Source organism: Clytia hemisphaerica, unplaced genomic scaffold (genome assembly GCF_902728285.1).
Source record: "Clytia hemisphaerica strain Z4C2 unplaced genomic scaffold, Clytia hemisphaerica genome assembly, whole genome shotgun sequence".
In the NCBI taxonomy this organism is placed as follows: Eukaryota; Metazoa; Cnidaria; class Hydrozoa; order Leptothecata; family Clytiidae; genus Clytia; species Clytia hemisphaerica.
The window spans coordinates 2,084,206-2,109,328 of NW_027104101.1; the positions used below are offsets into that span (position 1 = coordinate 2,084,206).

General features: G+C 35.1%; 4 protein-coding genes across 4 annotated transcripts in view; 2 read left to right on the forward strand and 2 right to left on the reverse strand.

Annotated features, from left to right (window-relative positions):
* Window positions 1–11,480, reverse strand: part of LOC136813074 (uncharacterized) — a 48,391-nt gene extending 36,911 nt beyond the window's left edge. The window contains exons 1-3 of the mRNA XM_067069601.1: window positions 11,421–11,480; window positions 7,576–7,738; window positions 6,946–7,081 (exon numbers count right to left, since the gene is read on the reverse strand). Coding sequence (XP_066925702.1) covers window positions 6,946–7,081; window positions 7,576–7,731 — 292 coding nt within the window. The 5' untranslated portion in view covers window positions 7,732–7,738; window positions 11,421–11,480. The remainder of the gene's footprint in view (window positions 1–6,945; window positions 7,082–7,575; window positions 7,739–11,420) is intronic.
* Window positions 11,481–12,787: 1,307 nt separating this feature from the next.
* Window positions 12,788–16,119, reverse strand: LOC136812965 (uncharacterized). The gene is made up of 6 exons (XM_067069471.1): window positions 16,053–16,119; window positions 15,278–15,492; window positions 14,855–14,969; window positions 13,956–14,400; window positions 13,768–13,787; window positions 12,788–13,477 (listed from the first exon to the last, which is right to left on the reverse strand). Exons 1-6 carry the CDS (start codon window positions 16,117–16,119, stop codon window positions 13,308–13,310), a joined length of 1,032 nt encoding a protein of 343 aa, XP_066925572.1. The 3' UTR covers window positions 12,788–13,307.
* A 5,375-nt stretch (window positions 16,120–21,494) lies between these two features.
* Window positions 21,495–23,040, forward strand: LOC136812966 (uncharacterized). Its single transcript, XM_067069472.1, has 3 exons — window positions 21,495–21,703; window positions 22,179–22,354; window positions 22,878–23,040. The coding sequence occupies exons 1-3, from the start codon at window positions 21,521–21,523 to the stop codon at window positions 23,038–23,040; spliced, it is 522 nt and encodes a 173-aa protein (XP_066925573.1). The 5' UTR covers window positions 21,495–21,520.
* A 965-nt stretch (window positions 23,041–24,005) lies between these two features.
* Window positions 24,006–25,072, forward strand: LOC136812967 (uncharacterized). Its single transcript, XM_067069473.1, has 4 exons — window positions 24,006–24,077; window positions 24,249–24,404; window positions 24,641–24,842; window positions 25,011–25,072. Exons 1-4 carry the CDS (start codon window positions 24,006–24,008, stop codon window positions 25,070–25,072), a joined length of 492 nt encoding a protein of 163 aa, XP_066925574.1.
* Window positions 25,073–25,123: the final 51 nt, after the last annotated feature.

Sequence of the window (25,123 nt, forward strand, 5' to 3'; positions counted from 1 at the left end):
TTGCTTTCTTGATTTTACTGAATATATGTGCTTCAAAGGTTAGATCACTATCGATTATCACTCCAAGATATTTTTCTTGTTCAACATGTTCTAATACAGACCCTCATATCGTATATGGGTGAGCATGTACGATATTCCAGAATTTTCCTAACGTTAATACATGACACTTGTCCGGATGGAATTTCAATAGCCAGTCCTTTGACCATCTTTCCATTGCATCAATGTCATCCTGTAACCTAGCTGCATCTCATACACCATTTATTTCGTCGATAAGTTTTGTATCGTCGGCAAACAGGAACATTTCTGTTTTTGTGATCTCTGGTAGGTCATTAATGTACATGAATGTAACTGTGTCTGAAATAATGCGAATTTGTGCAGAAAAAAATTTTAATGTGACGAAAAAAGAGAAACTTTTAAAATTTTGTATAGATTTTTTCAAATTTAGTTCGATAGTTCTCAAGTTATAGACTTTTGAACTCAAAATTCACTTTTGGAAAAAAATATATTATCATCATGGATAACGCTCCTCCCCTACCTCTTAAGAGAAATATTTGTTAAAAGGGGCATTTTTTCACACCCTCCAAGGTTAGGAAGATTTCGTGAGTTTGTACATGAGAAGTTTCCGTTTCTATGGAAACATGAAAAGACACTCGAGTTAAGAGTTGGGAGCTGGGAGTTGAGAGTTGAGAGTTGAGAGTGGAGAGTGGAGAGTGGAGAGTGGAGAGTTGAGAGTGGAGAGTGGAGAGTGGAGAGTGGAGAGTGGAGAGTGGAGAGTGGAGAGTGGAGAGTGGAGAGTGGAGAGTGGAGAGTGGAGAGTGGAGAGTGGAGAGTGGAGAGTGGGAGTGGAGAAGTGGAGAGTGGAGAGTGGAGAGTGGAGAGGGAGAGTGGAGAGTGGAGGTGGGAGTGGAGAGTGGAGAGTGGAGAGTGGAGAGTGGGAGAGTGGAGAGTGGAGAGTGGAGAGTGGAGAGTGGAGAGTGGAGAGGAGTGGAGAGAGTGGAGAGTGGAGAGTGGAGAGTGGAGAGTTGAGAGTGGAGAGTGGAGAGTGGAGAGTTGAGAGTCTCTAGTAGACTCGACTCGGCTCGACTCGAATAAATATTTTCTGCAGAAACAATACACTTCAGATTAGTCAAATTTACACGATATGGCAATATTGAAGGAAGCTGCTTTAGTTTAGAAACTTTTGTAGGATCAAGGAAAAGCATTCTTGTTCATTCTTCTTTATTGCTTTAAACAATTGCAGAGGAAATATTTATCCGCATCTTTGCGGCTTTTGTTTTGATTTACACTTTAGAACCAGACCTATCGGTACAGGACCGAAAAATCTAAAATGATAATGCAGATTAAAAATTCACTCCATTAAGAATTAGTGAATAAGAATAAGTGAATAAGGCCTTGGATAGCTGAGACCGTTGTGTTTCCAGAGATACAGAAAACAAAAACATAAAGACAAGAAAAAAACGAAGAACCGGTGAGAGACTGCTGATCCCGGGGCCTAGGCCAAAGGTAGCCCAACCCACCTGAGTTGTTTTATACTCAGAAGTGGCCTGTTGATTGAAAAACAGCAAGAAGAAAGAAAAAATCACCCCTAGCTTTTACACACCAGGTTAGCCCTGGACTTTCGAGGTATACCATTACTTATCTTTTTATCTTCAACCTGTCGCCAACAATGAAGACGAACCTCGATACTCAGAAATGTCCTTACATAGGGCTTGTGATTGATCACTCAAACATTAAGCCAAATCCTTTTGATCAGCTGCACTTTAGACTGGGGTTAGAGCAGGTAAATTATACATCCTTATTTCGTTTCATTACAACATCAACACTCTGGGGAAGTATTATTTCTGTTTCATCTTGACCTTCCAGCCAAATAATTTTGGGACTACACTGAATTAACTAACTCCAGTGCAAAAAGTCAGGATGGATCCATCGCCAGATTAATTATTAAATGCAGACAAAGAAATATGGCAGAAAGTAAATTGCTGAGTTTGCTCATGTTTTGGATTGTGCTTATAACTGATTTGTTTTGATTTTCAACTGATGGACTATGGCGTGACGTAACAAGTCCCATGGCAATTATGGCATTTTTAATTAGTTTGACACATCTTTAAAAGTAGCATTTTTCAACGCCTTTTTTATGAATTTTTGAAATCAGACAAGAACTTATGAGAGCCGTGAGAGGCTTTATGATAATTTTTCTGTGAGACAAGTTTTCTGATTTTCTGATACTGAGGAATCGTCAAAGATAGATTCATTTACCATTCAAGAACTTAGGGATAGTCCTTGGACAAAAGTTTGTAAGTATTTCCTATGTATATATATTTTCTACATTTTCTGAGGTATTTTGTTACAATATCTTTTCTCTAGCCCTAATTTTTATCTATAATTTTTGTCATGATTTTTCTTGTACATTGAGATTTTTACGTCGACATTTTTCTCATAGGCCTATGTACATACATTAATTTTTGCCACCGCAACGAGCGCAGCGAGTGAGGAGGCAGTTATAGCTTCAGGCGTAAGGAATATTGGACTGGAATCTCGAAATTTTGCGCGTTTTGTTTTGTTTTGTTTTGTTTTGTCGCTCAAGCCTACCCGTAGTTAGTCTCTTCCGTAGATGTTCGGTTTTTTTTTCGGGACGGCAGTTGCCAGCCTAAAAACTTTTTCTTTATAATAGCAGACGCTGCGGGCATTTTACTCAGCTTTCGACAGTAGATTCTATTCCGCTTGTAGAATTTGGCCCGATTGGTCAACATGCAGGAAATGGAATGGAGAAGTTTCTGGAAGTTTTTTTAAATTCAAGCTCTCTCCTCCTGCAGTCAAAATACTTATACGCATTCACTTTTGACTTTCGGATTTTTTTCTTTGTGTACTTTTATAAGACTTGGTTTTATTAATCTTTTATGTTTAACCTGTGTTCTTGTTGATACTTACCAGGCAGGTATCAAAGATTGAAAGAAACTTTTGTGAACCATTTTTGAGGAAATTTCAGTACACTCACCATATATATCATCTAATTTCATGTTTCTTATTTTCCCTTTACGCTTTTTATGAATGAAGATTTGTTTACCTTGACGACGCAATATTACCTCGTTACTGCTACTATTACCACGTTACGTCATGATTTTCCGTCCTTCTACACGATATTGCTGTTACAACTGCAAGATAACTGGCATATCTTTTTAATGTAAACAGTTTTGTCCATGAGATCCCTTATCATGCCGTTGGAAAATATCCTGAATGTACGCTATTTCCTGTTAATACCTGCTTCCTGCTCATCAATATTGCCTCTTTATATTACTGATACTATTACCACGTTACGTCTTATCATCTTCCATCCTTTACACAACGCTGTTACAGCTCCTAGATTACTGGTTAATCCACTTAATGTAAACAATTTTGGATCATGATATCCTTTGTTAAACCGTTGGAAAAACTCCTAAGTACGTTGTTACCTGTCAATTTTTGGTTCCTGCTCGTTATGTTTCTGGCTCATAGCATTTCTTATGCTGTTTGGTTCCACTATGTTTCATTTATATTTCAAATTGGTTGAAATAAATATAGCTGCATGTCTTTTGACTGGTTTAGTATCTGTAACTGTCTGTAATTGATTCTACCTGGACACTTTTCCTAATGAATGTTTTAAGATTCGTATTTTATTCTTTGTAAAAAGTAATTCACATTTTTAGAAAAAAAATATGTTTCATTTATGTTAGCGCTTATTCATTGATATCTCAAAGGAAATGCTGAGAAGAATCATTCTATTCTAACTATTCCAAATCATTTCCAAACTTTTGCTATGAAGCATTAAAAAGCCTTAATTAGCATTACTTAGTTTTTACAAGCATTTGTACTAGCGGGTGGCAGTTAGTGAAAGCTATGGCTAGTATTCTCTATAACTTGTGTTTTTACCTTGAACAACAAATTCAACAAATTGAAACAACGAAATTCCCACGTTCCAAGAATTTTGACTAAAACTATCCTGAACAGCTCTGAGGCACTAAATCTGCAAAATAAGAATTAAATCAAAACATTTAATCCAGAAAAAATCAAAAAGGAAAATTGTTGAACAGCAAATTGAACAAACCAGTGAGAATGGAATTTTCTCAAGACACTCAATCGATAACGAAAATAAAGATGATCTAGTCCAACAATTATGACGGATCTGTCTCAGGATCATGCCTTCATATATTGCTCAATTTGTGGACAAGAAATCCACACAAGTTCTGTTACCTCAGACTTCTGAAGAAAATGAATCTCATCAATAAGAATGAAGAAGTCAAAAGAAGACTTTTCAACATTCCAGGGATTTTCTTTCTCTGTCTTAACTGCCAAGGAAAAGTTTTCCTCTAAAAACCAAAGAGCAAAACACAACAGATATTTGATGAGAATGACTACAATGACGATGATGACCTGGATTAAAGTGAAAATGAAGACAGAATGGTAAATTAGTCCCCTCGACGTACTATTCCTCTAAGACTAAAATGATGAAAAAAAATTTGTTGATAGAACTGAATTCATGAAAAGGAAGTTCCAAAATGACAATGAGAGTAAATTAACAATTCAGTTTAGAAAACACAACCAATAAATCTACCCCAACAGAAAAACAACCAAGAGAAGAGAGTCAGATGAAGCTAAAGATGCATCTGAACAGCAAATTTCTATAAGAGGGAAATGTAAACATGGTCTAAAAGGAAGAAATTGTAAATACAATCCAGCAGTTTGCGTGAATGCGTGAATGGGATTTTTTGGTTGCGTGAATGCGTAAAAATCGGAAAAAAATTGCGTGAATACCTGAATTGAAAAAAACTTGCGTGAACTTCGCGATTGCGTGAATGCTTGAATCTGCCTTGTTTTTTGCGTGAATACGTGAATTTTCCCTTTACCCGACATTGAGCCAGTTTCTCCGACTTTTCCCCGACGATATTTCCCCGGTTTTTTTTCCCTGATTTCCCGACAAATCGACTTAGCGTGAATTTCTAGAAAAGCTTGCGTGAATTTCTAGAAAAGCTTGCGTGAATTTCTAGAAAAGCTTGCGTGAATGCGTGAATTTTGGGTTCACTGGGGGGGGGGGGCTCATACAAGCATCCTAAGACGGGTGTTTTCTAGGTATGGAGCAAAATTTTAATCCCTAAGTGGGTTCGTGAAGCCGAGTGCTATTCACCGCAAGGGTAAAATTTAAAAAGCCATTTTTCTTATAATCTTTCTGATTAGATAGGAATTAGTTTAATTAATTATGTACCCAATGGGAGTTTTTCGCTCACAGGTGTGACATATACTGATAACCTAATAGTTTAACCGAATAATTACGAAAAAGACTAATTGGAATGAACCGTAATGAAAAAAGGCACAAAAATTCAAGAATACTTCCAGTATCTCGTTCGAAACCGTGACAAAAAAGTTTTAAAGTTGAAATTTATGGAATTGGAATTCTCAGCTATTACAGTAGACGAGGGGTAAATCACTGAAAAAAATCACGTACACCTTTTTGAGAAATCAAAAAGAAATCAAAAAGAAATCAGAAATCAAAAATAAATCAAAAAGAAATCAGAAATCAAAAGGAAATCAAAAAGAAAATCAAAATCAAAAAAAAAGAAATCAAAAAATCAAAAAAATCAAAAAGAAATCAAAAAAATCAAAAAAAAAGAAATCAAAAGAAATCAAAGAGAAATCAAAAGAAATCAGAAAAAGAAATCAAAATGAAAATAAAAAAAATAAAAAAAAATCAAAAAAATCAAAAAAAAAAAAAATCAAAAAAATCAAAAGAAATCAAGAATCAAAAGAAATCAAAAAGAAATCAGAAATCAAAAGGAAATCAAAAAGAAATCAAAAATCAAAAAGAAATCAAAAAGAAATCAGAAATCAAAAAGAAATCAAAAAGAAATCAAAAATCAAAAAGAAATCAAAAAGAAATCAGAAATCAAAAAAAAATCAAAAAGAAATCAAAAAGAAATCAAAATGAAAATCAAAAAAAAAAAATCAAAAATCAAAAAAAAATCAAAAAAAAAAAAATCAAAAAATCAAAAAAATCAAAAAGCAAAAAAAAAAGAAATCAATCAAAAGGAAATCAAAAAGAAATCAAAAATCAAAAAGAAATCAAAAAAAAATCAAAAATCAAAAAGAAATCAAAAAGAAATCAAAAATCAAAAATAAATCAAAATCTCGTACACCTAATTTTTAGTGATTTACCCCTCGACAGTAGACTCTCACTAATTCGAACTTCAATAATTCGAACTTCTATAATTCGAACTTCTATAATTCGAAATTCTAGAATTCAAACTTCTATAATTCGAAATTCTAGAATTCAAACTTCTATAATTCGAACTTCTATAATTCGAACTTCTAGAATTCGAACTTCTAGAATCTGAACAAATCCTTAGTCACCCTCAATTTTTTCTTAAAACAAACTCTCAGTCATAAAACACTTTTTACAATTCCAACTTCTATAATTCGAATCTTTCTATAATTCGAACAAATCCTTAGTCACCCTCAATTTTGCTTAACAAACTCTTATAAAACACTTTCTACAATTCGAACTTAAGTAATTCGAAACTTTCTATAGTTAGAAAAATTTTCTTCGTCCCTTCAGCAATTTTCTCTCACTCATTCGATTTTTAGAGGGCTGACAGGCATTTTTCGAAGCTTTTTGATTTTGAATCCAAAATGTAGTATTTCAAAAATTTGCGTTTTTCGTGCAATATAAAAATTTATTAACTAAATTACAAGACTGTTTTGGTTAATTTGTTAAGAATGGCCCCGTTGCCGAAATTTTTCCTGAAAAGTAGAATATCTGTAAAGATGGTAATTTTCTTTCTCTAATTGTAATTTTCTTGTCAAAAAAATTCGCAATCAGAATTATCGTGACTTTCTTTTATTCGAACCCTCTGTAATTCGAACAAAATGTTTTCCTCCTTGAGAATTCGAATTAGCGAGAGTCTACTAAGGACTTACCCATTGGTAAAACCAAAGCAAAACGTTCCAACGTATTCCGTACGAGATTGATACGTTCGTTAGCATCTACAAAATAAACCACGTTTTCCCCAGTACCACTTTTCTTTCTTCTCCCAATGTCATCAGTGGTTGTCCTCTAAAAGTGGAAAAAGATAGCAAAATGTTTCAACTTTAATTGCTATTGGTTTAAAACTATATTCCAACCAATCGAAAACATCATCTATAAGATCTACAACCCTTAATGTAGACAACCACTCTTTGGCGTGCAAATAGAGCATTTTGAAAGTTGTGACATTCGACAAAGAAAATCTTTTGAGAAGAAATTTTTAAATTAACAGAGAGATATGAGATAAGCCCTCCGATATCTCAGAATGGGTCCTACCCACGAGGGAGTTAGGAATCACTGTGCTACCAGGGATTGCAACTCTACAGATGCGAGCTCCCGAGTCATGGTGTATACCTTGACATTCGAAACGACACTGGGAGAACGGATTTCATCACAAGGCCGGACTGTAGTGAGGAATCCGATGCCTGGAATATCACACACCACACTCTTGTATCAGTTGTAGTCATTAGAGCAGTAGAAATTCAACAAACAATGAATAAAAGGTGAAAGGAAACCTATTGTACCTCTTTACAGTACCAACCATATTCAGTTTTTTTTGGTGGACAACATGGATAAAGGATTCTTTCACCATTAACATCAGTGACGATGACATCATCAAGCTCATCCAAATATGGTAGAATATCTTTCATAAAATTTGAAGCGTTGACATCAACTTCCATTTTCTCTCTGGAGAAAATACATAAAAATTATGGATAAGAAGCCTTCCTGTAATGCTCAGTTTGAGTTAGAAATCATTATTTTTGGAATGAGTGAATCATTATTCGTAGAAATGGGGTTGTACTTCATGGTCAGTCAGAAAAAAAATTCGCAAATTAGTTTTCTCAGCGACATTTTTGGCGAGATTTTTAACTCCTTCTAGTTTCGGAGATATAATTGTTTAAAGTTTGAACTATTCGATTTTCTAAAAAAATCTTAGATAGAAAGGGCCTGGCACTTAGTTAAAGGGGATGATTTACACATTTTGCATTTCAAGTCTCGTCACAGACCTTTAATTCAAATTCAAAAACGAAAAGATCATTCTCAAATATTAACTTGAAAAAAATTGGAGCAGATACCAGATTTCTCTAAGTTACGTAATTTCCGCCATTATGGAATAAAACCTTCGATTTTAGATTTTGAAGAGGAGAATTCTTATGCAATTCAAATATTGTTTTCCATAATGGCGGAAATTACGTAACTTAGAGAAATGTGAAAAAACTTGGAGTGACTTTCGAGCATAGACGCTTTCGGGGTTATGGCAGCCATTTCGGCTGCCAAGTTGAACTTTTGAACTTTTACTTTCAAGCCCGTATAAATAGTGTAATTTGTAATAGAAAACAAAGAAAAAGGAATATATCTACCGTGGCTGGATTTAGCCATTTCAGTTGTGCCTTCTTTCTCGGCCGGTAATCTGACATCCGGCCGAGAGTTTCTAATTACCGGCCGTTAGTTTCGGACTGCCGGCCGAGAGTAGGACATCCCAAACTTTCGGTCAAGAGTTTCGAAATCCACCATAACCTGCATAATACGTCCGAAAGTTTGGGATGTCCGGCCGAGAAAGCACAAATTGAAATGGCTAAAATCAGCCACGGTATATTTTATCCAATTGAGCCCAATTTACAAGCTGAAGTTATACATTTATTTTTCCCCTTTATGCCGCTAACACATTCTAGTTTTTATACAAAACTTTTTGTTTTTTCGATCACTGTAAAAACTCCTTTACGCCTATACAACCTCACACTGTGTTTGAAATGAAGACAAGCTGGTTAAATTTGTTTAAAAACTTCCAAAAGTAAACAGTACTAAAGTGCAAAGGATAAGGGACCTTGTTTCTACAGGTACGTTGAAAATAAAACAGACACACATTTATTGCTAGGTTCCAAAGATAAATGTTGATATATAGGAGCTGGTAGAAACCAGCTTGATTGAGTAAGACATGAAGATTGGAACTGTTTACACCAAAGCCCTGTCTACGCTCGCTTTCATGGGATCCAACAACAAACAAGCCCCACCAATCAACAATTCGTCCAGACTATATACACTATATCAATATTACTTCCATTACCTTTTCACACACACATTAACAACAGTTGTTTTTGAGTTGTTACACCCCCTTCTCGCAGACCCGATAGGATTTTTTTAGCCAGTGGGGATAGAAATAACGGACTGAAAGTCGATGGGGATCGATGTTATTTTATTTTTATATGGCTGGGGATTTAAATTCTTTTGTTTTCAAGTCAAAAAGTTCAGTGGGGATTGGAAAAAATAGCATAATATTATGCAGTGAGGTTTGGTTTATTTGATTATTTTCAGTGGGGACAAAACACAGGAAAAAATTTTCGATTTGCAAGGTTGGAAATTTCAAGTTTTCTTAGTTGGAAAAAAGATAAAATCCAATGGAAAATCCAACCTGGAAATGTGGGACATTCTCCAAGGTTGGAAATTTTGCATTTTCCATGGCTTGGAATTTTCAAAAATCCAGGTTGAAAAAAGCCAAAATCCAAAGTAAACAAGGTTGGAATTTTCGAAAATCTAGGTTGAAAAAAGCTAAAATCCAAAAAGTGATGGCAGAGATGTGGAAAAAGAGATCTTAAACAAGGTTTTTGCTTTTGTGAACACTCACTCGCTAAGCTACAATCATGGTCAAAATAGAATGAGAATTCCGGTTATTTTAACGTTTTTCAAGATTTAAAGTTCTGGCGAGAAAGTCGATTTTGGGCTATCTCTTTAACTTAATCGAATATTTCAATTTGGGAGGGGTTGACAGACTTCCAGGCTATATTCTGAGCCTTATTGGACTATTTTTGAACTTTTGGATCCTCAGATCCTAAGGTCCTAAGCTCCCCTTAAGTCTAGTGTTAAAACTCAGAGTTAAAACTCTACCCTTCAAACCTACTTTAGAGCACTTACAAATCGATTGTGGTTTCAAAACTTCCCGGTGGATTTCCATTTTTTCTCAAATATTACGACCATGATTGTAGGTTCGATGGCTCCCGGTCAATCTCTCGTTATTGTTCGCACAGATACGTGGTTGATCTTATATCACTCACACAGCTCAGCAGGGCACCATTTGAAACCATGACACAAGTACCCTGGGCTTCACTGTGCGAACTCACTGCGATTGACCGAGGCAGCTCCGAAGAGACGCCTCACCTGGCGGAAACTTACAGCTTGACTGCTCTCATTATAGCCTAGTATCTAGGTTAGCTATACATCAAAACAGTTTTAAGCGAAAAATTGCTTGTGGTTTTTTCAAAGGACATGCGCAGAAAATGGTTACAAAAACGTAACTTCCACATGGATTTTTAACGTTTGGAGAAACAAAAGTTTCCAGCCCAAAAAATCTAGTTTTCCAATCGAAAGAGTTTCAATTTCACAAAAATGTAATTTCCACATGGATTTTTAACGTTTTCCAAACTGTTTGGAGAAACAAAAATTTCCAACCCAAAAAGTCTAGTTTTCCAATCGAAAGAGTTTCTTCAATTTCATAAAAAAATGGAATATCCACATGGATTTTTAACGTTTTCAAAACTGTTTGGGAGAAACACAAATTTCCGACCCAAAAAGTCTAGTTTTTCAACCCAAGGTATCAAATTTACAAAAATATGTATTTTCACATTGATTTTTGACCTTTTTTTCAATTCCCAAACTGTTTGGAAAATAAAAATTTCCCACCCAAAAAGTTTTCCAACCAGCCTTGGAAAATTGTCATTTCTACATGGGTTTTTTTCACTTGATTTTTCAAGGGCATTTGTTTATTCTACAAAACCTATGGGTGATTTACGTTTTCCAAATCAGCTGAAGGTAATCGCTCAAATTTCAAACCTTCAATTATAAAACCAAAATTTCAAACCCAAAAATATCGAATTTCATACCTTGGAAATCGAAAATTTTTTCCTGTGAAAGTTCGGGGTTAATTCCCCACCGGGGACGATATTATTCAATCCGGGGGGGTGCCGGGTATTTGCGAGCGATAAGGGTACCTTTTTTCATTCTTCAAAAGTCTGTCAAAGGGGTACAAATTCATAAGTTGGTCTCTGAAAGGGTCTCAAAATCACGAAAATCAAAAATTTCCTCTCAAAGGGTCACGATTTCAAGAAACTTTGACCAAAATTTGGTGAAAATCAAACCAAAATTTGGAAAAACTCGACCAAAATTTAGGAAAAAGTCTCTCAAAGGGTCCCAAAATAATCAAACTTTTGTCTCTCAAAGGGTCGATTTTCGATATTTGGCTTGGTCACCTCTCAAAAACCTAGTAACCCCCCTGGGGTTTCAATATTAAAATACAATACCTTTCTGTGCTTAGTTGTAGGGGGAAGGGGGATTAGGTTTGGCTGATAGTAATTAGAAAGAAATCAAAGAAACTTACAAAATAAACGTCCTATTTCAGCTCGTTATAACTTTCATTTTTGACGTTATCCTACAAAACAAAGTTGTTGTACAAAATGGTACCAGGTTGTGGTATTCAGTAATTTGGTACTTAAAATCACATGCCTGTCTGCGTGACAAAAATGATCGAAGTGCGTGTTTGGAAAATGATACTTATCACATGTTAATGGTTTCGAATGACCGATTGATTGCATTTTCTCTTTCCCCTGTATTGTAATATGATGCCACATATCTTTCTTAGTATAGCAATGTAAGAGTAGTAAGAGCAGACTCTTCGAGGGTGTCTCTTGGTTTATTGGCCCAGCTAGCTTTAGCGTACTGGGCCTTTCATTAGCATTCTGCCGGTGTCAAGTCAAAAAACAATTGCAAACGTCTTTATTGGTTAAAAACATAAAAGGAGAAAATACAATGAACTATTTAAACTATAAGAATATAACAGATGTAGTACGTTTTAACAAAAACAATGTGATTTAGACAGAAATAACCTTAACAAACCTTCTTCTCTTTAGGAAGATGTTCTTTTAAAAAAAGTTGTTTTTACATTTCTCTATCATGTGAACAGTTCAGTTGTTCACATGTTAGGGAAAAAACATCTCTGTATATACGATTAAATACTATGAACTATTTTCACGTTATTGCAAATAAGAGATAGCCGAATGGTCTAAGGCGCCTTTGGCTTTTATTAGCGACTCCAGGTTCAAACCCCATCTGCTACTCAAGTCTTTTTCAGTTCATATTTTTATTCGCTGGGCCTTCACGCCCTCTGGGCTTCTTGTTTGCATTAAAGAGAGTGTGATCCTGTCCAGTATCTTCTTAACGTCACACGATACGGATGGCAAGCGATCGCATAAACAGTGGGTGACATCATGTGTGTATGGAAAGCAACTCTTAACATGTCCCACACAAAGGATATTTCCCATCTCAAAAACCCTATATGTGGGATTCGTTTTCTGTAAAGATTTTGCCAAAATTTGCCAAACAAATTACCTTGAATAGGACTGAAATTCCAAAATGTTTTCATAATTTTCCACTTATTTCCAAACTATTGATACTTTTCCCAATTTTTCTATTTTGGCGATTTTGCAACCCTACCTGGGAGTCATGGGAATGAAAAAAGGTACCCTGACCGGTGGGAAACATCCCTGTACTCCTTTTTGTCCGAAGTAACAACCCCGATTCTTAGGTATGGAACAAAAATGAAGTAAAGTAAAAATCTAATTGAATTGATTCTCTTGAGCATTTTTCTGAAGACATATTTTTTCAACATGCAACTGTTTATCGTGGTCTTCACCGACATTCTATGAACACCAACTTGATCCTTTTTCGACCATTTAGTTTCATCATCAGTATACTGAGCTTATTACCGCAACAAAATATTTTCAGATGGCTATTCCAGCATTTCTTTAATGTTTTGATCCCAGCAACAAAGAGAACCTTCTGTTTGCATTACCACAAAGGTAAAGTTTTCCAATAACAACTTTTCAACCTCCTTAAAAGTTATTCCATTTTTTGACAATCATCTCCAAAGAATAAGTTAGCAAGTTTTAAATAACACATGACTTCATTGAGACGTGTCCAAAAAGAGTTTTATAAATGTTCACAAATAAACATTCTTTCCAAATGGAGACTAGAGTATAAGCTCTCGCTTATTCGTACTCCCATTATTTGAATCTTTCTATAAGTCAATTTCCGTCAGGGAGAAACCCTCTTAAAATGCTTTCTATGATTCGAAACTCTCTGTTATTCGAACAAATAAGATTTCCCTGTTCCAGTTCGAATTAGCGAGAGTGAACTGCATTAACGTCGGTCTGAATCCTCGACGTCATATAATCATGACATCGCTCCAATGCACCAGTATTATAAGCACTCAATCATATTCGTCAACTCCTTTAAACTCCATCACATAATCTGTTTGTACTGGCTCTTTTTTCTCATCAGCGTCGTTTTCGACTTCATGAGCGGAAGAGAGGCTCTTATTTGTTATTGAAGATGAGGTTGAATGGGTTTCATCCAATACCAATTGATCGTCTGGAAGGACTATGAAGCATAAAACGATAGATTATAAGAAGCTTTTTGTTGCCTAAAGATGTGGCATGAAACTACAATTTGTAGAATAAAAAGTTTTTTTTCTTCTTGAGGCGATAAAAAAGATCGTCTGGAAGGACTGTGATAGTGGGAAGGGTAAGGCTACAAACACTTTACAACATGATAGGAACATAAGACTATGAAGCAGAAACAGATAGACGTGATATGCACCATTTGGAAATCGTGTAAGACCATAAACAGTTTGTGACTTATATGTATTTATAAATGAAAAAATTACTCACCGGTCTGTCTCTTCTTTAACCTGAAAAGAAATAACAAAGATTTTGATTAGGATTATGAGGAGGTGACCAAAATTGAGTCACCTGAACATTTAGCCTTTTTGACATTGAGAAGTCTAGCTTTCTATAGCTATGTTTCATCAATATTGGAGTATCTACTAATTTGATAACAGTAACGTCCTGATACTTACTTTTTTCTCAGAACGTAGAAGAGAGCTGCCGAAAATACCAACAAGAAAGCTAACGAAGTCGTGACCCCTGCGATAACCGGGGCATTATTCACTACGGGTGGTTCTTCTGTCGGACTGGTTGTATTACGGAACGAAGTTGTTGGTATAATTGTATAATTAAAATACGTGGCCAATGATGAGGACGGCTGAATGAAAACGGAGGGAGGTACGAAAACGTCGCTGGTAATACTTGTTGTCGTCGTGGTTGGATCAAGAGACGTTGCTAATGATGAAGACGGCTGAATGAAAACGGAGGGAGGTACGAAAACGTCGCTGGTAATACTTGTTGTCGTCGTGGTTGGATCAAGAGACGTTGCTGATGATGAAGACGGTTGAATGAAGACAGAGGGAGGTACGAAAACGTCGCTGGCTTTTGATGCGTCAATATCTTTAATCACCGCTGGGTCTGTTAGTGAGAGTAAATGAGTGACTACAGTAAGTGTCTTTTGACCAGCCATTCGAAATTGGAAAACCATCATCTAGCGAGAGGTAACCATTATATAAGCCTTTTAAAGTGTGTGGTTTATGCAGAGTCAATACGTTAGAATTTGATTCTAGAACTATAGTTAAGTAAGTCTGCAATCGCAGTCGCGGGCGACCTGAAGATTCCTTTTTCGATCTCCCAGGATTGCTCCACTTACACTTGATCCTTCTCTTAATTGCTGAGCATCAGAGCAGAGAGGCGTCAAGTCCCATTTTGGGAATCTTTGGTATGACCCGGCTGGGGGTTAAACCCACAACCTTGCGCACCGTAGCCGGATGCTCTACAACTGCAATACGGTTGCTTTAGAACAAAATTGAAACGCAGTACTGATTGAGAAATTATAAATAAGGAAAAAGTCCACGGAGGTTTTACTCACAAACAAGTGTTCCAGGGACTTTAATGAAGAGACATTGATTAGGTTGACCAGCATCGTTGAAATCGAAAATGATTCTGATTGCGTGTCCTTGCCATATGGATAAATTTCTTGTTCTCTGAAAAAGATGAGCAAATAATTCATCATCTAATTAGTGACAGAAAATCCCCCCGTTGGTTTTGGAATTTGCTTTAGATAGTTTTGTTACACTTGGTTCTACAAATAGCTGTTTAGATTTTTCAGGTTGAAAGGTCAACATCTCCTTGGTCAACACCAGTGTGATATGTAAATGATTTTGCAAAAAATGGAGATATTTTGAAGTTTGGAGAAAGAATAATCTGACACATGTCAAATTCGCTGAGCACAGTGAAACTATAAAGAAAGTACTGGCTATTATAAATTAAGATACTGAGATAAGATACTTACTAAAATAGAGTTATCTTGTTCCAATGTAAAATATTTTTCGACGAACGAGTTCTCCACATTACTCCAAAAACTGACGCTCTCATTATCACAATTCCATATTTGGAAATGATACGATTGCACTTGGTTTGGTAAAACGGAGTTTAGGTAAACGAGCTCGAAATCTTTAAACGAGTTCACAGCACCACTTTTCTTGTCTTTGATAGTGACGTAACAGCCTGGAATTAAAAATAGAATCAATCAAATATCCTTTTAGAGGGGCATCACAGTACCAGTACCAGTAGAAATTAGTAAACAAACTGTATGCAGCGGATATAAAATCAAAACAAATGTCACATGTCAAAATAAAAATCAAAACAAATATTGGCTAATTTTGATTGTTCAATTGTTTTACAAGGTTTGTTTTGGACACGTGATTTTAATTGTTCTCTTTAATGACACGTGGTTCGCGCAATGTTTACATTTTACTACTTTAATGTTCCTTTAAAGTAAAGACCTTAGAAGACCTTTCTAAAGATCCTAGCATACCCAGCTGGCACACAACGTTGTTTCAACGTTCATCTAACTTTATATGGACGTTGTGAACGTTAGATAAACGTTGAAACAACGTTGTGTGCCTGCTGGGTTACCAATAATATTTCAGTTGATGCAAAGTTAGGGAAGGTTGCGAAGATGATTCGTCATCGCCAAATTTTGATTTACAACTGTAATTAAAACTCGTTTTAAATCACTACTAAGCCCTTCGTATTTCCAGTATTCTCCAAATCTAAATACACACTTTTTAAATATTTCCCTACTATAGGGGAATATTTGTTAAAACGGCCTTTTTCCGTTTCCTTTTCCATTTTCGATGTTAATGTTTTCTTTATTCGTGCTGCACATTATGTAAAGGCTCTTCAGTCACGTGACTAAAAATCGTCGCTAAGATTTAGCGGGGAAAAAACTAAATATAACAAATGATTGTGTGTAAAGCTCAGAGGACTGCCTGAGTTTCTCTCGTGTGTGCTGAATTTATTGTTCTTCCCATAAGGAGAAGAAGAGAAAGAAGCTGAAACACATGGAAATCCAACCCATTCCTATCTTGAGAAGAAGGTGAGCATAAATTTCTTTCTGGTTTCCATCATGTATATATTGTCTAGATATTAATGGTCAAAACTTGGAAAAGCTTGCACTCTTCTCAGTGCCCCATTTTTAGCCTTGATGCCAGATGCTCAAAAGAAAGCTAGATCATAATAGATGCTCTTTTACTCCCTGTTTACCTTTTTGTATGCTCCCCTCCCTTGTATCTTTTGTGCGCTCTCTGGGATCCTTTGGTACGTTTTGTGTGGTGGTCCTTTTTGTACACTACCCATGGTCCTTTTTGAATGCTTTCAGGGTACCTTTTGTACGCTCTCTGTTGGTCCTTTTTGTGTGTTCCTGGGTACCTTTTTGTACGCTCCCCTTGTACCTTATTGTACGTTCCAGTGTATCTTATTGTGCCGTTCCCCGTATACATTATTGTACGTACCCCATGTACCTTATTGTACGTTCCCCAGTACCTTATTGTATGTTCCCCGTGTATATACCTTATTGTACGTTCCCTGTGTACCTTATTGTACGTTCCCCTTGTACCTTATTGTACGTCCCCCTTGTACCTTATTGTACGTTCCCCTTGTACCTTATTGTACGTTCCCCGTGAACCTTATTTTATGTTCCTGTGTACCTTATTGTATGTTCCCAGTGTACCTTATTTTACGTTCCCAGTGTACCTTATTGTACGTTCCCAGTGTACTTTATTGTATGTTCCCTGTGAACCTTATTGTATGTTCCCCGTGAACCTTATTGTACGGTCCCAGTGTACCTTATTGTACGTTCCTCGTGTACCTTATTGTATGTTCCCCGTGAACCTTATTGTATTTTCCCCGTGAACCTTATTGTATGTTCCCAGTGTACCTTATTGTACGTACCCTGTGGTCCTTTTTGTACGTTCCCGTAAACTTCTTTAATGGCTCAGTATATATGCATGGCAAACATAGTTCAAACCATCAAGCAGAGTCTCACTTTCTTAAAGTCTTTTTTTTGAGAGATTTCAGCGAATAACCACACATTTGGCATTGATTACTGTAAAGAGATTTTTTCTCATTATGAAATTTTGGATTTTTCTTTCCTTTCACATTCAGGTGCCAGGATTACAAATTCAACAAAGTTTGACGACCTCTAAAGCTGACAATACAATGTAACTTGCTGGCAATGATGTAATGATAATGTTGCACATAATGAGAATATGAACAAAGAGGAACTCTGTTGTTCCAAGATGTGATTTAACGATCAATGATACAAATTTCATAGAGTTTAGTTTATCAAGACACAAATTTCACAAAAAAGTTTGCTGGAAAGTGTTGTAAATATTTAACAATACTGTAACTAAATGTGGACAATTTCAAGGTTGACAATTTGGTATATTATCACATGAATACTAATGTAACAGATGTTATGCACTGGAAATCTAAATCTGTAAAGAAGGAGATCCATTTTTAAGCAACTTTTTATTTGTGAATGTATAATATGGTGGTTTAAAATATTGATGACAGGGAAGTTTTTCATTTGAAACTAATGTGTACAACATATTTCGATATCTCCCAAATTCATATTGCCATATTTCCATATTAGTCCCTTAGTAGACAGTCTCAAGATATTTTGGCACTTTCTTAATCAGATGAGTCTTAGAATAATATCAACTTGTAAATCTAAGATTTTATTTCCTTAATGAAGGTAAAAACCAATATTAGTTGAATAAAATACATTTATTTTTGTGTTAAAATGGTTATCATTTGCATGCAATTTTTTAACAAGTTTTTAGACTTATATCATCTGTGAGCATGTCTATGAAATAACGACAAATTTTAGCAGGAATATGGTTATATTTTGTTTTGCATCGGATATTGCTTAATATAAAGGCTTTAATAAATCTAAGTTACTAAGTTGGGGCTTTAAGATAATCTGTGGGGTTCGACTGCGAATACAATCTATGCTCTGAGCTATTGGAGGAAATATTTAACCACATCTTTGTGGCTCTTGTTTATTTATAAGAACAATGTCATAAGAATACCAGCCTCCGATTTAACCTTTTGACCCCGAGTGCCGTACGGGACCATTCAAAAAGTACGTACGCTCTGAGGGGGAGGGGGAGGGTACTACCAAAAGCGTACGAAAGCGTACACGGGGGAGGGGGAGGTCAGGTAGAAAAGGTACGTACGCTTTGACATTTTTCAATACAACGAAATTTCAGTCAAAGTTTGGTTAGATCTTCTGATTATATCATCAACAAAGATAAACAGAAGTTGAACTTATTTTAGTGTTTCTCAAAATCCACTAATTTACCTTTGTAGAGACTGTTTGATAAGATCTAAAAAAATTTTGAGGGGGGATCATTTCAAAAGCGTACGTACGCGAAAGGGGGGGGTACTGCCAAAGCGTAGTTCCTAATGCCGTACATTTACGCAATTTGTAGACACGTTTTTCTCAAGCCATATCTTTTATTGGCTTGCTTGGTAATCGTTCGAAATAGAAGAAGAAGAAAGTAGAGAGCTTTCTGTTGATATATAATGATGTAATGTTATGATCAGGTGGTGAGTCAGCACTTTTCGAAGAAAAACACTGATTCAAAATGACGGACGGAAAAACACTGATTTCTGAGAAAAGTGACTGATGTTTGGAAAGCCATTGTGAGCAGTAGAATGTTTTTGGATGCTAATTTTTGGTATATGGCTCCAGGAGTAAGTATATAATGATAAAATACTAAAGAAAAATTTAATTGCGGAACGACCGTTTTGAGGGCGCGAAGCGCCCGAAAGGGAGTGTAGCATCCTTTCTCTAGATCTGGGCGTGTGGCGTAAAAAATTTGTATATGCACGAAATTTTCAAAAAAAATCGTAGGGTGACATATCGACTTTGCTTCGTGTTGGATGGGGTTAAAATTAGTTTAGCACTATTTGAAGTATTTGTTTCATAAATTACTTATCTTAATAGAATATAATCTATGTTTTGAGTATTATAATGTAAGATCTTTTATGAAAATTGCAACTTTTGTACAAATAATAGTAATAGTACCAAAACTTTATCTCCTTTGCTTTTTTCCCGCTTCTTCCAGATGTCTGGGCCCAGTCTTTTTTTCTGCGTTTCATTTTCAAAACAACAAAGATGGCCCTGAAAACCAACGAATCTCTTCGGTTTTTGAGGTGCATGCATTAACTTTTGGACTGATTATGGCCCATTGAAAGGTAAATCTTCAATTTTTTTCACCTTTATAGTTTCAACTACCTTTGGAATGTTACATTAGTACTTTTTTTTTGTATTGACTTTTTTGTATCTGTAAATTGGATTTCCATCTCACAAAACAAAATGTTTTTTTCTCGGCCATGTGTTTCGTGGATATCATATGGCCATGTTTTTTTTCCACAGGCTTATTTTTATTCATATGGGTCGTGTGTTTATTTCATTTTACTCTAACTATAATTATTTTCATCTCTTCTGTCTTCAGCTTCAGGGTTCAGGTGAAGGAGCTTGATTGATGTGATGGGTGACTTTTAACTACCGATCGGCCTAGCCTGGATCTCCATGCTAAAATTCCATCCTTCTTCCAAATGAGAACATATTTTCAGAAGTTTGGAATTTGAAGCATGGTGAAAGTCCACAACAATTTCAAATTCAAATTTTCCCTCTAACTGTCAAAGCCATGGCATAATTAGAAAAAGCCAATCAGAATTCACCATTTTTCGAATGTTTAAAATAATTAGCATAATTATGCAGCTTGAAGAGTCTCTCAGGTCCCTTTAAAAATGGCGGATTGAAATAAAAACAAAAATGAAAAAATGTGGCAGATTTCATAAAAAAGCTGCAAACAAAGCTGTTTTTGAGTGTTTTAGAGTTTGCTTTTCTTTTGAAAAATGATTATAATTGAAAGATAACACTTACAAATCGTTCTCCAAGTAAATTCGCGCGCTTAATCTTTGAGTAGGCCCATCAATCGCATCAAATAACACAGAAAAACAGGAACAAATCACTGAGTATCTCTTTTTTAAACTCTACTCCCTTTCTTCCCATGTATCACTTCTTTCAGCTACCATCTCGAATCACAATTTCAAGTTTGTTTATAAGTCCCATGCCATCCTCACTCTCTTTACCAGGTATTCTAAACTCCAGAAATGGAACTTTGGAAGTCTGACCATGTATAATTGTAAGAGTGGGATTTTGCCAACCATTCTCAAAGTATACTTTTCGGTTAGGGCGGAGAACTTCGTTCAACAGAAAGTATTTCAATTTAAAAAACTTCAATAAAATATTCAACTAGAAGAAAATTTGTTATGGATTTTTGCTCATATGATATCAAATTTCTTGATCATTTCTGTAAACAGAAGAAATTATACTAATTCTTCTTTTTTTAAACGCCCCCAAATTTTTGAGCGGGGAAAAAAAAATTTTTCGATCGAAAGTGAAAGTGAAAGCTAATTACAACTTTGAAGAGTGAGAAAATGTGGTGAAAAGTGTGAGGTGTGAGTGAACGAAGAAAAAATGCCTAAAACTAAGTCTTCTAAAACAGAAATAACATCAAAAACATCACAAAAACAGAAGAAATCAACTCATTGCCGAGTATGCGAATTTATTTGTTTCAATCCTTGATTCTAAGAGTTTTTCTTGAGTTTTCAAACAAAAGCGTGAATTTGATGTGAGCGTTATTTTTTCAAAAAATCATTTTTGATTGGATGAATGCACTTTACCTTCATTTGATTGGATATTTCTTTTTAAACAATCACACCGAAGCCTTTTTCATGTTTTCGTTTCATTTATAAAGATAATTTGAATAGGAGCAGCAAAAAGTGCAAAGTAAACTAATCCAATTAAAGTAACAACTATTCTTTTTACTATAATCAGCTAATTTTTCTTCAGTTTAAAAACTTCAAAAAACTTTCTACTGAAATCAGCTTGAAAATGCCTGAAAATGATTAAATTCTGCTTGCTAGACATATTTGAAAATACTTTTTTTCAAATGAACATAGAGACAACGTCTTCAAAAGAGACAAAGATGGAAATTCCATACAGACGAGATATGCAAAGTTTAACATTATCCTTAATCATGACAGCGAAAAGTCAGATTCAATTTGTAAAACATGTCATACTAATTTGAAGGCTTTGGAGAGAGCTGATTCGATTCTTATTAACCTTAAAGTAAGCTCTGAATTGGGTCTACCACCATCAGCAGAAGAGGTCATGTCTGAAATACTACCACAAGAAGAACCCATGCCTGTTGAAGTGATCCAAGCAGAACCATTTGAGCCTATGGATGTTGAAACCGTGCCAGAAGGACCAATGTTTGACGTTTTACGAGAGGAATCTCAAGGAAATGATATTCGTAATGATAGAGAAGTCTCCCCACCAGCTCCTCTTTTTAACGTAAGTGGGTTATGAAACATTTTTTCTGCAAATTTTATATGGTTTTCACCTTCCAAAGTCCAAAGGGCCCGGGGGGTATCTAGGCAAGTGAAAGGATACGGGTATGTGCCGCCCTTAAGGGTGCCTTGTTTGGACCTTCAAAAATCCCTGTAAGGTAAGGGTCGTAAAAATCAAAAATCTAATTTCAGTCGCCATAACTTGGATTTTATCAAAAATTTTCAAGTTCTTAAAGACCTTAAACGTGTTGTTCACTAAGGGGTAGAGAATATTATTTTTTAACGAAGGTTATAAATCAAGCAAATAAATAGAGCGACTTCTTTTTCATCATTTGATAAAAATCAAAAATATCTACTGACACACCTCAAAACCAAAGCTCACTAAATATGCTTATGTTATGCTTATTTTTTAGTAAAATTCAGGTCTCAGTACAAACGTTATGCTTATAAAAAAAACATGTATTTCTCTTAATTTTCAGGGAGATTTAGAGGATTTCAAGCAAATGTGTTACGATGAAATCAAACAAATTGATAAATCGTCAACGATCAAAGATACAAGCATCGACAAAATAGTGAATTTTAACTACAATGAAATGTGTGACGAAATCGACGAACTATGTCCAGTTCTATCGACTGCTCTTAAAGGGAAGCCTAGGTGTAGCGGATGGAAAAGAGGACAAGGCAAAAAGCTATTCGTTTAGGAATATATGCATCAATATTCAAAAAGAGGTAAATATATACTACTTGAATTATAATTGCTATTTTGTACTACTAAGAGAAGGAATTTTACATAGATCATTTGAATTTTACATACCTTAAGGGAACTTATTTTGGCGAGAACTAATTTTGGCGAATTTGTAGTCTCGATTTCCAGACCATAATTCTTTTATTTCCCATAAGGGTTAATACTGCCACAAAGATAAAAGCCGAAAAAGAGTAAGTCTGTCATAAACAAAATACGCGCGAGAGAGAGTTTGAATAATTTTTTCCTCTTTCTGGAGTGGCGTCTCTCTTTTTCAGTTTCATTTATGGGTTAGCATTCTCGAATTAATCATTATTAAATTAGTAGTCTAGATCTAGACTAGCGAATTTTTGGCGAATTGAAAAAAGATTCGCCAAAATTAGTTCCCTTAAGGTAGATCTATGACTTTCATTTTTGCATCTCCTATTTACCTCAGGTATCCTAATCGTAGAAATGTTGTTAATTGCCGAAATGATCAACTGTTTGTTGCGGCTGGTGTTAAAAAGAGAGCATTTGGTTGGTTTAACAAATTAGGAGTCACTAATTGTTACAGAACTGCTGTGGATGTGAATGGTGGAATGGCAAAAAGATTTCGATAAGGTTGTATTGGCTTGGAAAAAGGCTCAAGAGGACGAATACAAAGGGATGAAGGCAGAGGGGTTAGATCCTAAGAATAAAGATCACGTCAAGGAGTACAGAAAGACACACCCGACACCACCAGGATATTTAGTAAGTTTAGCAACCTCAACTGTATTGCTTTTTTCTAAAATATTTTTGTCTTAATAATATAGTAGATATTTACAATAAAGCACGAGCCTAGACTAACTAAAAATCTCTAGGATAAAACAAAATAAAAATCCAATATGAACTCATGAAAACATCTATCTAATACTAATAGGATGTTGGAGACAATCTTGATTTTGAGCAAATAACAAGGCATCAAACAAAGGATAACCACAATCAAAGTATACATTGGTTTCATCATATGGGTGTTAAACACAGGACAGATCCTATGGAAGGTAGAAGAATTTTCATTTTCAGTTTTTATTTTCGGACATGAGAAGCTTGAGCTTTGAATCCAAAATTACAATAGTTAGAAACCTCGTTTTGCTATTTTTATGTCTTTTTAACAAAATTCTTTGTTTGTATTACAGCTAAGAGATCACCAGAAGAGTACAGCAAAAACAACTATTGTCGCAAATGAAGACACTGAAAAGACGCTTTTCGAATCCAATAAGATTTTAGTTGCAAGAGTTTTGGTAGCAAATGTCCCTGCTCTCAAGATATTCAAGAAAAACGTGTGTATGCACATCCCACATATTTATACTCAAGAAATGTCTCAAAAATCAGAAGTTGTAAGTAAAAAATTACTTTTATATGGAATTTTAATTCACTTTTTAATCCACTATCAAAAATACTAAAATCAAAAAAAAATTATTTTCATCTATTTTCAATATTATGTTATAACTTTGGACTACCTTTTATAATATGCAAATGATTTTTCCTTCGAATTTAGGTACCTCTTGGACTAATATTCAAAGATGAAACGAGTACCAGTGGTATGATGATTGACATTGTAAAGCATATTCAAGAAAACTATGTTCCTCAAGTGACATTAGAAGATGGTACCATAGAGGTAAAAAATAAAATGAAAATAAAATGTTATTACTATTTTAGTTGCCAAAATGCTAAGGAGTTACAAGGCTTTACTTACTAGTATACTACATAGAGAAAATACCTGGCTATTTTGGGCTGCACAAACATTATGAATCATCATTACTCTAATTTAATGGTATCAATTTTTAAGGTTATCAAACAAATAGCAGTGGGAGGAGACCAAAAGACAGAGGGACGGTGTGACTCAGCTCAGAGGTGCTTTCTTGATGGAAGAAATGATTTTGAAAAGCTTCAAGGAGTATGGAGTAAATTTGAGCATTGGCATTTAAAAAGAACTCTTTACATAGTAAGTATAGACACTACATTCATGTAACTTAAAAACAAAAATTATGATCATAACTAAAAATTTAAACTTGTCATGTTATATTAAATTCAATTTGGGTGAACAAAGTATGCACTGAGTGCTCAAAATCCAAAATAGGTAAAACTATAATTCTAAGATTTTAAACTCATTCAAGGATACAGTTATCATTATATTGAGCTAAAAAAAAGCTTGAACTCTCTTTTCTTTTATATTTCTAGCTCAAAGAAACACTATTTCAAAAGTCAAGTTCGGGTTCCCAATATGGCACCACTCAGTGGTCATTGAATGTAACCAATATGACAAATGCAAAATCAGGACCAAAAAAAGCCTTTAATGCATACAAAGATTTCTCAGATGTGGAGCTGGATTCTCAAATCGTTGCCTGTGCTATGGTTCATTTTGATATGAAAAATATAGATGGTATGTAAATAAAAAGTAACAAAAGTTGTAAAGCAACATTTTCCTGAAAATTAGACAGGAAACACTTAGTCTAAATTCGTGAAAATACCTAGATGAATTAAAATTACAATATGTGTACAATATTTGTACTGCAAATTTATATAAATACAATTAATATTCTAATTTCAGACGACCCAGTTCCGCAAGAAATCAAAGACTCTGAAGACCCTAAGGAAAGAGCTTTACAATAACATTGAAGAAATTTTGACTAAGTAAGTATTCTCCCAATTGGACAGACTAAC